The 12951-nt window shown below is 45.8% G+C and overlaps 1 protein-coding gene across 2 annotated transcripts in view; it reads right to left on the bottom strand.

Moving 5' to 3' along the window:
* Nucleotides 1-7364, bottom strand: part of BMPER (BMP binding endothelial regulator) — a 145185-nt gene extending 137821 nt beyond the window's left edge. For both annotated transcript variants that reach the window (XM_055710162.1, XM_055710163.1), the window contains exons 1-2: nt 7014-7364; nt 6103-6188 (exon numbers count right to left, since the gene is read on the bottom strand). In XM_055710162.1, the coding sequence (XP_055566137.1) occupies nt 6103-6188; nt 7014-7137 (210 nt within the window). In that variant the 5' untranslated portion in view covers nt 7138-7364. The remainder of the gene's footprint in view (nt 1-6102; nt 6189-7013) is intronic.
* Between the last annotated feature and the right edge of the window lie 5587 nt (nt 7365-12951).

Raw genomic sequence — 12951 nt, 5'->3', positions numbered from 1 at the left:
AGTGGAAATTTAAACTACAGAATGATGTTTCATGCTGAATAAAAGTTACGCCAAGCAAAGCTCTGATTTCTAGTTTCCTGAGCTCCTGTCTCCAAACTTTTCTCAGGTTTCCGACACTTGGTTACACTTTGTGGCTCGCATTTATTTCCTTCTGTTCTGGATTTAGGTGATAAAAGGTTGAGACATATGATTACCACTCCTCAGGTGCAGTTGGCACGTTTGAGGTGCAGGCTTGATGGAAGGGGGTTGGAAAAGAGGCAGGGGAAATGGTACTGGTTTAGATGTGGTTTGTCAAGATCACTACTGGCTTTTATCAGCTGTTTCTTGATACAACTCACATTGTTCTAAATTATTTTGGAAAAATGAAAAAAAAAAAAGTGAAAGACCTGTTCTCCCCACAAAGAACAATGAGAATAAAACCTTTCATTCTCTGGGAAAAAAAACAAAACCAAAAAAAAACCCCAAAAACCACCACACTTTTGCAATTTGAAGACCACTCTTAGCTGAGGTATACTTATCTATTCCCTTGCAGTTCCTGGCTTCTCACCTGTCCCTTTCAGCTGGCATTTTTGGGTTTTAAAAATATATACACCACTGGCCAACGGACAGGTTATTCTTGGCCCTCTGCTTTGTTCTGGCAAGGTGCTCAGAGTCCATGCAGATGATGATAAATGAGCATAAAATGACGTGGCTCTCAGCACCGCCACCACTGGCACCACCACCTGTCATCGTTGTCACTGCTGAGCTCATCTCACCTTCAAAAACTCAGCACTCAGAGGTTTAATTCAAGCGAAGTTAATTCTGTGATTTTTTAAATTCTTGTCCTATAATTATGCACAGATTCTCATCTCACCTATTTCCGATGGACTGTAGCATTTTTATGTCTTTTCCACGTGTGTGTTGAAGTACATATTTCTTGAAAGCAAATGCCATAATATCAGGTGCGAGCCTACTTCTATTTTGAGTTTTAGATGCCTTCCAGCCAGAAAGCTGTACCAACAAAAACCCTGCTACACTTGATCGTTTACCGTACTTGTACCAGAGTTGAGCTTAAATATTCCATGCCTATTTTATATCCTGACACCCATATAAAAGAAATCTAATCGAAAGTTCTCCCAGTATTCTGTTAATAGCATTTTTCCCCTAACATTTTGAAATCATCAGTATACAGATAACAAAAAACTTACCAAACTGTGGGAAGTTTTCATGTTTATGAAGTTTGTTTGTACTAACAGAAATTTACTCATGCCCCCACTACCCTCAGCCCAAAACTTTCACATTTCAAATATAAAGATCTGAATCTGTCATACATGATATGTTTGAGTTCCTCAAACTGCACGAGGTATGGGAAATACTCATAGGGATTTAAATAAACTTGTTTTTCCACAGATGTGGGAGAAAATTTTAGAAGAGAATCTTCGCATTAGGTAGTGTAGTTATATATATATATACGCTTGTGGTCTTAAAACATTTAATAACTGGAATAAAAGACTCGATTTCTCAAACCAAATAAAAATAATTCCATTATGGATACCATCAAGATTATGTGTTTTTACCTATAAACATCATTGCCAATTCAGACAAGTTCTTTAAAACGCAAGCTTTTTTCAGTCAGCTTTATAACCCAGTTTCATCACTTTGATTTTCAGAAGCCAGCAGGACGTGAGGTTTTCTTACTACTTATCACTAAGCATAAAATAATTTCACAGTCAAATGCTCTCTATCTTTTTCTTTTTTTTTTCTGGTACTGTCAAGGGCCACATCATTATCTGAAATAATAATTTACCTTTTTTGACAACAATATTTTTTCTTCACAAAGCTGACTGACTTAGTCCTTGGTACTGCCCATCACATCCATCACTTTCTGTTCTTTCCCCTCCTCTGACACAGAGCTCGCTGCAGCTTAGAGCATTTTCCATCCTTTCATCAGAGGAGTATTTAGCTATAAACAGGGCTGCAATGGGAGGCTCAGCCATGACACCGCACCAGTAGGCCACCCTGCACTTTTTACGTGACCTAGAATAACAATTTTTCCTGTGTAGCTTCTGTGTATCTGCTTTACCCATTAGCCCTAAGCACTAAGGGTGCCAGTGCTTCCTCCAGTTGCTGTGTTTAACAGCGTGTAAGGCGAACGCACAAGAAAGCAGGTACTTTCAGTTGCCTGCTGCCTGCTTTGTGCTCTTCCAGTACCTTGAACCCTATGGAAAGCCAGGTGGCGTGGCAGCTTTCTGGGGAGAGTGTATCTTCTCAGAGATGCGGAACCACAGCCATTCAAGGTGGAAGTGTGCAGAAGCCCAAGGCGCACTAGCTCTAACAGCATTTTGCAGATAGAAACAGCAAGCCATAAATCAAAGTTCTCAAAACCGCTGGATTGTGAAGTCAGCTTTAATTTGCCTTTGCCCATCCATGCTACAGATCACGCACTGGAGATCAGACATGCCAAAAACCTGGCATCTCTGCAGCCTGCCTGTTGACAGAGAGACAAAGAAGATGATGAGTGTGTTCATACTGTGACTGTACCACCCACATCCACTTGTAAAGTGGACGAGCATAAAGTGAGAAGGGATGGCTTTGTAGTCAAACCATTACACCAGCAGTTAGGTGACCTGAGCTTTCAGCACAGTCCTACAAGAAATTCCTTGTGGATAAACCACAATCTTTCTTTGACTTTGATGTTTGTCTTTTTAAAAAAAATTAAAATGGCCAATTCTTGCAGTCAGCTTTTGTATTGTTACAAATCTTGCAGTAATTAATGATGTTCTTTGGAGATCAAATTCATCCTTGTTTATTAAGTACTTAGAGATTATTAGTTGGACAGCAATAGACCACTGCTAGTGTGTTGTAACTGTAAAAGCTCACATTGAAACTATTGTCTTACAGATGTTAAAAATGACCATTTTTAATGGGCATTACTAAGACCATAAAGCAGAGATGTATAAATCACAAATCAGGGAACTCTAGATTTTAGCCAATTGTGGCTTGTTCAGCTGGTAGTTCTCACATACAGAGCTACACTGTACGTTTACACACACACTCTTAGTCTTACCTGTTCCCTTCTATTAAGGGCAAGCATCAGTGCTGTGCCGTGCACTCCACCACATTTCATTTCTACAAGCAGGGAAGCCCAAAACAGAATTATCTCATGGTGGGTGCAATGGCTTTTTATTAGAAAAGTGTTACCTATACTTTAGAAGTGAATGGCTTACTGTGTACTGTATTCAAAACCTCCAGCACGCCCCCCCATCTGAATTCCCCTGTCACCACGACTTCTCTTTCCACATGTTACAGCAGATGGTCAAGAATTAACTCATTTTGTTTGGTAGCTAGACTTGGCTGCCTCTAGGATATCCCCAACAGCTTCCCTTTTGTATTCAAGATTCAGGGGGTTGCATCACCAATAACTCTAAAACAAGAGCTAGAAGCTCTACTACAGCAGCACCCCCTGTCCAAAGCCAGTCCCTGCACTATCTGCCTTGGTCCTATTCATGTCCCTATCATGAAAAGCAATCTGCCCTGTCTCCACTAATAAATGAGAAAAGACGACTTTTGTTTTTGGTCTTCCTGCTAAGACTTCTCAGTGGTGTATATGGAATTGAATCTGCAACTGCTCTTCGCAGTCTTTGTTGCATTATTGCAACTTACTCATAACCTATGAGTTTCCAGTTTTTACCACATTTCCTCTTAGAGTACTACCTGTTGCTTTGCCCTCCCAACTGATTTAGCTTGTTAAGAGGAAGCTGGAGATGGCTTTGCTTACCCTGCCTCCCTCTTTCCCCCATGCTAGGATGCATCCCCATGCTCCAGCAGGATACAACCCACAGAGTCAGTTCTGTCAAACACCTGATCATTCGGTTCTCGCATTTCAATTCTGTCTCCTCTCGTTTGTGAGATGGGGAAAATCCTGGAAGGGAGTTATTTAGATATTCCTCTTCTTCGCAGAGCTGTTCAGAGTTCTGTAACTTGTGCAGCTATTTATGGCAGCTTGCAGGCATGGGAATGTATCACTGCTAGGGGAGACCTGCTGTACTCCAATATTTCAGTTACTCGCTTTACTGGTGTTTTTAACACAAGTGCCCTCTGTTGAGTTTTCTGTCCTCTCATGAACAGCAATAGGTTCCTTCCTGGAACAGCTGATTAAGCTCTCTTTTTAGTTGTTCACTTCTTATGATATGAACATCCATCAGGTTTGCCCTTGAAGCATAAGATCAGTCTTCCAGAGAAAGTTCCTCACTGAACTGCTATTAAACAATCAATATTTCTAGTTGGATGTAAGGATACCTGGTTCTTTCTTCCCTCCTGGTCACAAATCACCACATGGTTTCTTTTGTTTCTGTTCTCCCCAGACCTCTTAAAATTGATCTTTTCCCTTGTGGCAGGCCTGAACGAAGATTTCCGCAACAGGCTGTCCAATAAGTCATTGCTTTGGATGCTGCACAGCATTAAAGTCAGTATCTCCAGACCGGTTTCCTTCTCCTCTACCAGGTCTCCCAGCTTCCAACTCACGAAACAGGGATCACATTTTTCCATTGGCAGAAGTAAAACCGAGCGCGTCCAGTGCAGGTAACTGCAGCAAATTGCTAGGCATCTGCACTCTTAATAAATCAGTGTCCCCCTTGCACAGAAGGAAGCCAAATGCCCCCAGTTGCCATGTCACTAAGGTAAGCTCTACAAATGGCAGAGATCTAGAGTTTTTACATCCAAGGGTTTTTGCAGTTCTTCATGTTCACGCACTAAAAGGGTGCTCATTGATTTAATAAAGCCAAGGTCTAGAGAGATCTATAAATACAAGTATTTTACCCTGATGCATTATTGCCCTGATGCCCAAGACTGAACTTCTGCTCCTTCACAGATAAATTGCTTCCTTGCTGGTTAACACCAACTTCCATTAGCAAGAGTGGTGGCAGACATATTTGGGAAGGTGATCCATGATAAAACACAGCTTCATCTCTTTTTTTTTTTTTTTTTTGTTTTCCTTTTGATTTCTTTACTCACCACATCCCATGCTTCTCCTTTCTCCAGCCCCCTCTACTCAGAAAAATCAATAACTTATTCTTTATCACTATTAGCTGGAAAGTTATCACTTTCACTTAAAATCTATTGAACTCTGTAGCAATATACATCAGCCTCAGGGGGCTCAAGATCAGGGTCCCACAGCTGCCAAAACTGCCTTCTAAAAGGCAGCCTGAAACAATTCTTTAAGTCTTTTATAGACTTATAATAATGCTGGCTAATGCTAATAATATTAATAGCAATAATAGAAGGGAGGGAGAGGCTGTCTTGGTGTTTCAGTCCTAAAGCAAAGCACATTTTGAGCATTCAGCTACTTTACAACTTCCAAAACGCAAAACGTAGTGCTTTCTGGTCTATGCTTTTCTTTGCATTCAACAGAAAATTAAGGTTTATGGCTTTCTTTTAAATACATTGTAGGAAATTCTATTTAGAACAACTGATTTTCAATATCTCCTAAGCCTTGGCTTGTCCAGCTGAATTGCTCCCAAAAATGCTTAACTCCGAAGCAGAGTTACAAGGAAAGGGAATGTTTCTCCCCAAAATGTGTATCAGCTAGTAACGTTATTAACCACTGAATTCCCAGCACAGCAGGCAGTGTCATCCCTGGAACAAAGCGCTCTGATGAAAGCATCGCTTGTGCTTTCACTGTCGTCTTATTCCAGCATGTATAGTCACGTTGCAGCCTTCACCCTGCACCGCGGCTGTGTGCAACTAAAGCACATGGGAGCTCGAAGCAGCGGCGTTTCCAAACATTACCTTTCGCTCTCTTTGCTGAGCTACAAGCAAAGACTTTTTGTTTGCACCCTGACTTTGTGAAAACAGTTCTCCCTCCAAATTCACACGGTAAATGTGCTTTCACAATGTCACGTTAAAGTCATGTACAACTTTGTGCCTGAGAGTTTTAAAGTCAAAGAAAACGATTGCCAGATCGTGGGTTGGATTACTTTCCATTAGCTCAGCTCTGAGATAACCTTGTGTTACACAAAAGGTGACAGTAGCACCCAAGATTTGATTATGTGAAATATTCCCCTTTCTGTGCAGTTACTTTTAGTACAGGCTTGAATGTTCTTACAATCTGAAATCCAAACTTACCAGGCAAACACACATTATACAAGGGTTGTCTGTGATAAATGGTATCTGCAGAATTTCCCCTTCATTTTCACATTTTGCAACGGATCCTGAAATAGAAAATTGAAAATACTGACATGTTTCAATTCCCCCAGCTGGTTTTGGAAACCATCCTCATCGCACTCACGTTTAACCCCTGCTCCATTCCTAGCCTTTGATTTCAAATCTTGCCTTAATTTGCCCTCTTTAAGCAAGCAGGGATGTTCAGTGTTTCTGCAAGATTCCAAAGGGAACAGGGAAATGACTGGCCTTTTATTGCCACACAAACCTCGACTTTCTTTGTGCCCCGATTACGGCAAAGAAGGACGCTTTTCCTCTTCTCAGATGACGTGTGGAGAATAACGAGTACTCCACGCAAAGCAGAATGCTTTTATAACGGTAGACCCAGAGCTCACTGAAATCAGCAGAAAGCTGTCTGCTACGCTCCGAGGGCTTGGACCAGGAGTACAGCATGAGCCCAGACCCAAGCATCCTTTTAACGGGCGACAGCCAATTGGCAAAGGAGTCAAAATTAGCAGGCTGACTGTCAGACGGAATCAAATTAGAAATCCCTTTACGGCCCTAGCGCTTATGAGCCGGTATTGTGTCATGTTGGAATCTCTTCTCGAAATCTAATGGCTCCTTGCTCGTGCTAGAAATCGATTCAGCGTTTCCCTCCGTGCCCCAGATAACAGGAAAATATAACCGTCGAGGGAAAGCGGGGGGGGGGGGGGGGGGATGGGGGGGTGGGAAGGCAGGGGGTGGTGTGGGGGGGTGGTTCGTGTGTTCACCTGCCCAGCGCACGCCGTTGCACGTCCAGCCGCCACCCCCCGCGCCCCGTGGCGGCCGGGCAGCCCCGCGGCAGGTGAGCCCCACGCAGCCCCGCGCCCCCTTACCTGTGAGCAGGGAGGACCCCAGCGCCCCGCGGCGGCACGGGGCACCCAGCAGCAGGAGGAGGAAGAAGGCGGCGGCCGGGACGGGGCGCGGCACCGCCGGGCAGCCCCCGCCGAGCCGGGCCATGGTCCCGGGGGTGCCGCCGGCTGCGGGGCAGCGTCCCGGACGCGCCGTCGGGTGGCGGAGCCCGGCCGCCCCCGGCACCGACCCCCGGCGCCGGGCAGCAGCGGGGGCGGGTGGGGGGGGGGGAGCAGTTCGGGAGACGGTGGCCCTCCGGGGAGTCCCACCCCACGGCGGCACCGGGGGAGGGGACTGCGGGTGCGGGGAAAGCAGCTGTCAGCGCCTGCCCCTCGGCCCCGCACCCCCTCCTTCCATCACCCCCCTCTCCTGCCCGCATCCCTTCTTATACCTTCCTCTCCCCATAGTCCCTCCTCCGGCACCCCCCGGCCCCATGCCTCCCTCCCCCCCGGCGCACACGCACGGACAGGCTGCCAGCCCCAGACCCCGTCTCCCTGCCGGGAGATGCCCGGCCACTCCCTCCCGCGGCCCCGCCGAGCACCGCCCGGGCCGGCCGCGGCGTCGGGGGGCTGCGCCCGCGGGGCGGGGGCAGGGGGAGCGGATCGAGGGCAAGAGGCGGAAAGAAGCGGAGGAGGAAAAGGTAAAAGAGGAGGAGGGGAGGAAACGTGGAGCCCCGGACAGGTCCGGTGCGGAGCCCGGTACCTGGGCAGAGAGCGGCGGCGCCGGCTGCCTCCCTCCGGCGGGCTGGTCCCCGGCCCCGCAGCCCGCCCCGTGCGGCGCCGCTGGCCTTGCGGGCCGGTCCCCGGCCGGCGGGGCGGGGGCGGGGAGCGGCCGGAGCGGGGGCTGCCCGCGGGGAGCGCCGCAGCGCGCTCCGCTCCGCTCCTCTCCGCCGAGCCGCCCCCCACCCCCGGGGCTCTCCCCGGCCCTCCCCGCCCAGCCCGGGGGCTGCCTCTCCCCGCCCGGGCAACGCGGGGCGCGGCGGGGCCGGGGCTCCCCGCGAGGGGCCGGGGCTCCCCGCGAGGGGCCGGGGCTCCCCGCGAGGGGCCGGGGCAGGCGGGGGCCGCTCCCGGGGCCTCTCCCCCCGCCCCAGCCTGACCCCCGTGAGCTGCGCTCCTCCTCGCCGCTCCCCACCGGTGCTCGCTGCCCCGGGCACCGCCGAACCCCCACTCTGCCCACGCGGGGGGCGGGCGGGGGTCACCGGTGCTGCCTGGCAGGAGGCTTGGCTGGGACAGCGCTCCCCCAGCCTGCTTTACAAACCGCTTTCCTCCAAACTGTGATGCTTCGTTCGGGGAAACGTGTGCTCCCCAAAATAAACTAGTCTGACGGTAAGCTGGAAAACATTGGATCTATACATACTCTTCTTTCTTGGGGGGGGTGGGTGCGAGCTGCTTCAAAAAAGCTTAGGGCGATGCCAAATCAGGTGCACGGCTGGCTGGTGCGTACAGGGCTGCTTCAAAAATATGTTTCATTTCTCAGTATGATGCAAGGCAATTAGATTTTCACACGTTCATTTTAAGAATAAAACCCCAAAGACTTCCAGTCTGCATCTTTATTCTAAAAGGTAATACCTCACCCGCAACACAACTTGTCACCTACCTTCAGGGTAGGAAGCAAAAGCCCCAAAACACTTATATTATACATCTTGTGATAGGGACTATGGACAACTGATACTGGTGAACTTGTAGCCATCATTAGCAAAATCCCTGTCCATGAGAAAAGAAAACCTATTTTTTTCCTATCTCCCAACCTCAGTCTGTGCAGGTTGAAGCTGCACAGGCAAACATCATAATTTGGATGCCATTAAAATGGGCTTATATTCCCTAAAAATATAAATGGGATGCAAAATTTGCTCCACATTGTGTAGAATAAACTCAGTACATAAATATAATGCATGTAACCTGGATATATTTTTTTTTTCTGGAAAATGTCGTCTTCACATTTCCCTGCATTTTAAACATAGATGAGCCTGCAGAGGTATATATTATTATGCACTACTCCAGAAGAGATTTTAACATGTCCCAATGTTTTTTCCATCGGAAAGATGTACTGAATCTTTTGGCAAACTGGCTTCTTCTTACTTCTCTATCTGTAATCAGTGGCTGTGTTCCCCTTTTCTAATTCCAGTGCAGCCACAGCCCTTCTAAAGCAACAGCCATAGGAAAAAAAAAAAATCTACCCTAATAATTTCTCCAGTGACAACTACCACAGGAGAGTACTTATATCATTGCGTGCGTTGAATCTTCTCTTTGTGATGGTCTAAAATTCATTAAATATTAACGGCACCCGGTGTGAGAAACATACAAATCACTCTGAGGGCATCAAATAACAATTCAGGCATCCAAATAACAGCAGGGAACTTGCTAAAACACTCTGAAAACACAAAAAAGTTTCATCTCCTTTATAAAATGAAGACAAGAGGTGAGAGCAACTGAACTTCACACTCAATCCCTGCCATAACTCATTCAGTTAACAAGAATACAAAATGAAATCATAGCTAAGGCAGGGCAGTTGCAGAGCAATACACACAGATTGGTTTCACAGTTTCACTTTCCCCATGGGGGAAAAAAAAAGCAAGCGCGATCATCACTAAAGCACCAAGCACCTTTAAGACACTGATTAGGCCTAAAACTTACCTCTGAAACATCTGTGACATGAAAATACTGGCTGTGGGGTGAGCTCCCTGGGTCCGTGCCTCTTTTGTGGCAGCACCAGTGCTGGGGTGAGGAATTTGCCCATCTTCTCTTCCTTGCTCAAAGCACCTGCTGCAAGGGGATGCTCAGCTCCCCGTACCGTGCCGACACTGCACTTCACAGGCTGTTAGCTGCCCAGGGATGAGCCTGCTGAGGGCTGGTGCTGCCTCCGAGTCTCCCGCTGCCCTGGTTCCCCAGAGGGGAGACACTCTTTAGCAGCAACCTCTATTTCTTCCTGATATTGATGATAGTGACATGTCACAGAAGATGGCTCTCTCATTTAAGTCTCTCATGAAGTAAAACCCAGCCTGGGGGGGAAATATGCCATCTTAATCCTCCCCCACCTTAGTTTCGCCCATTCAGTGCTACAGGTATGGGGTTTATCTCCGCTTTTTACATCTCCCTTACCTTATCTCTCACATCTACCTTATCAAAGGTCAGCATCCTTTCTGGTTGTAATGCTGCATTAAGTACAGTTTCCAGGTTGAGGTGGGTTTTTTTTCCTTTTGCATCCCTGTTTGAAGGGGTTCTTATTTTTCTAAGTAACATTCAAAGCTATGGTAATTTTGGCAAAATCAGAAGGTGGCACTGAAAACTGTGTCCTGCTATCGGATATGCACAGAGACTTTGTTGTTTGCTAGCAGCTAAAACAGAAGTAGTATCAAAACGCTTACCTCTTTTGTATAAGCCAGGGGTCCTCAAACTTTTTAAACAGGGGGCTGGCATACGGATGAAGTGGCAGGCAGCCATCTGCGGCTGCTTGGTTTCCCCCCCAACCCCTGGTGGGGGGGGGGGGTGGTGGTGTCTGTAAATATCGGGGGCCAGATTCAGGACCCTGGGGGGCCGTATCCAGCCTGCGAGCTGTCGTTTGAGGACCCCTGGTATAAGCATTACATGGTATCAGTCACTATTGAAAGGATACGTTCATTAATTCTATTTATTGTTCAGCTTGGGCTCATCCAGCTTGATGAAGCAGTAGCTGTTCACTTTGTATGTAATTCAGCTCCTTCTCCAGGGATGTTTTCCCATCGGTCAGCCATAAAACAACGTCAGCCATTAGCTGGCCATAAAAAAAGTTCAACTCAGCACCCACCTAAAAAGGAAAAAAAAAAAGCTTTGTGGTTAACAGTAGTAACAGTGAAGGTAACAGTGATCACATGCACATCTTTCTCTGTGATTATTTGTTTCACTGGTAAGTCAAAATCACTAGAAGCCCATTCTTCATGGGCTAGAGAAATCTTCCAGAAGTGGAGGAAGGCAGTGAGTCACTATAATTCACGCATATTTTCTTTTGTTTGGGAAGGCGACTCTTCTAGGTCTTAGGCATAGGTTGTTCTAAGGGTCCCTTACGACACAGGAAAGTCTGGAATAAGCAAGCTACATAGCAATGCGTATGCATCGGCACTGGGAGTATCCCTGCTTTTATTACTTTTATGTTGCTATGCATTATTTTAACACGGTTTCTTTGTATTTACGAGACTTCTTGAAATAAAGAAGAAAGTATGTCTGATAAACACTGTATTGAAGGCTATGCCAATTAGCACAACTCACCGTTTCCAGTTCTGTTTTGTTAAATCACTACATTTACAAGGCACTGAAGGTGGTTTACATGTCAGATTGAGCTAACTGTTATTAACATTTTACTAAAGACAAAGAACTCTCCATCCAATAACTTACACAATCAAGCAGGTCCTTTGCTGTAGCTGGAGGTGTGGGTCTCATAAGCTTCAACCCTGCAATTTCTTGCGGAGAGACCTGTAATTTGGGAATGTATTTTATTACCATGGTGCAGCAGCACACAGCAATTGGGAAGCTCCATAGTAACTCATAGGATCCTGATGCAGACATTGCACTTATCACGTGGGAGAGAGGAAGGGAGTTACTCTACTGCTCATCCTTTGGTGGCTGATCAGGTCTTCACAGTTCAGTCGTACTGAGCTGGGCTGCATTCTTTCAAATGCTTACACATATTCATTCATTTCTGTGCTTAATCATGTTTTAGAGTTAAGAGTATCTACCAGTGCAAACTAACGTTATTTCTCACATGGCCCCCTTTCCTCTGGGAGATGATGTTAATAAACCCTGAGGCCGGCCTGAGTATAACAAAGAGGTGCTCCTGATAAAACTCCCCTACTGCAAAATGTTCAGAAGACTAAATGGATGTAATTGAGGTCTGGAGACCACACTAAGAGGTTTTAAAACTGTAACAGGATTAAAAATGGCATATGGTCAAAGTCCTTAAATAAAAGGAAAGTACAAGAAAGTATATAAAAGTTACAGTGAGACTTACTTGAATAAATGTTTATAAGCTTTATCAAACAACTCATCATTTTGACAGTTTTCCATAAACCCCTGGAACATGCAAGGCATTTAATTTATTTGTGGCAAGATAAAGATAATGAGTATTACTTCAGAAGTTTATTAACATAGAACGTCCTGGCACGGTCAAACATGCATACTTCTATTGTTTAAATTATATTTTCTAAGAACTCAAAAAAGTTAGCCTTACAAAAGGGAGTTTCTGATTGCAAAAATCTTCACAATTATCCTCATCATCTGTATTCATATAATAGCAAACCAAAGGAAAAGAACATAAACTAAACTGGATCTAAATGCCACCAGTACCTCAAACTAAAAAATACTTGCATGCAGCAGAAAAATATCACTCCAATATGGAGACAATAGATTGCTGTAGTAGTCTGTATGAAATATGCTGAAACAACAATGAAAAAGTAAATTATAACAGAAATGCTGATGCTGTCTTAACTATGGGATTCCCAGCAGAAGCTATTCAAGAGGCCATAGGCCAAGCAAACAGAGTAAAGTGGCATGTGCTCGTAGTCCTTTTTGTGACTTCGCTGCTGTAAATAGTTTGCCTTCCAGAGATAATAAAAATTATGTTGTGTGAGTTATGTGTTTTTGTGTTAGGCTTGCCCTTGAACATCTGCTGCGTCTGATAACAAATACAAGCTAACGAAATCACACGAAGAGCGACATACACAAGGTACTCCTTTGTTCTCAGTTTGTGAGACAAAGCAAAACCTGCATTTTACCTGGCTGCTAGACTACCTCGTAAATGCAACAAACAAGTAGTACTAGAGAAATGTTTGATAAAATGTAAGACTGATGCTTGCAGAGGAGGATGGACCCTCTCTGTACAAGAGAGGGCTGCTCAGCACACACAGAAAACCTTGACCCCACCCCTTGCCCCCACCCCTTGCCCCCCAAAAAG

The sequence above is a fragment of the Falco cherrug genome, chromosome 4 (genome assembly GCF_023634085.1).
Source record: "Falco cherrug isolate bFalChe1 chromosome 4, bFalChe1.pri, whole genome shotgun sequence".
NCBI lineage: Eukaryota > Metazoa > Chordata > Aves > Falconiformes > Falconidae > Falco > Falco cherrug.
The sequence above is the reverse complement of the archived record's forward strand: the minus strand, read 5'-3'. Positions and strand labels throughout refer to the sequence as shown.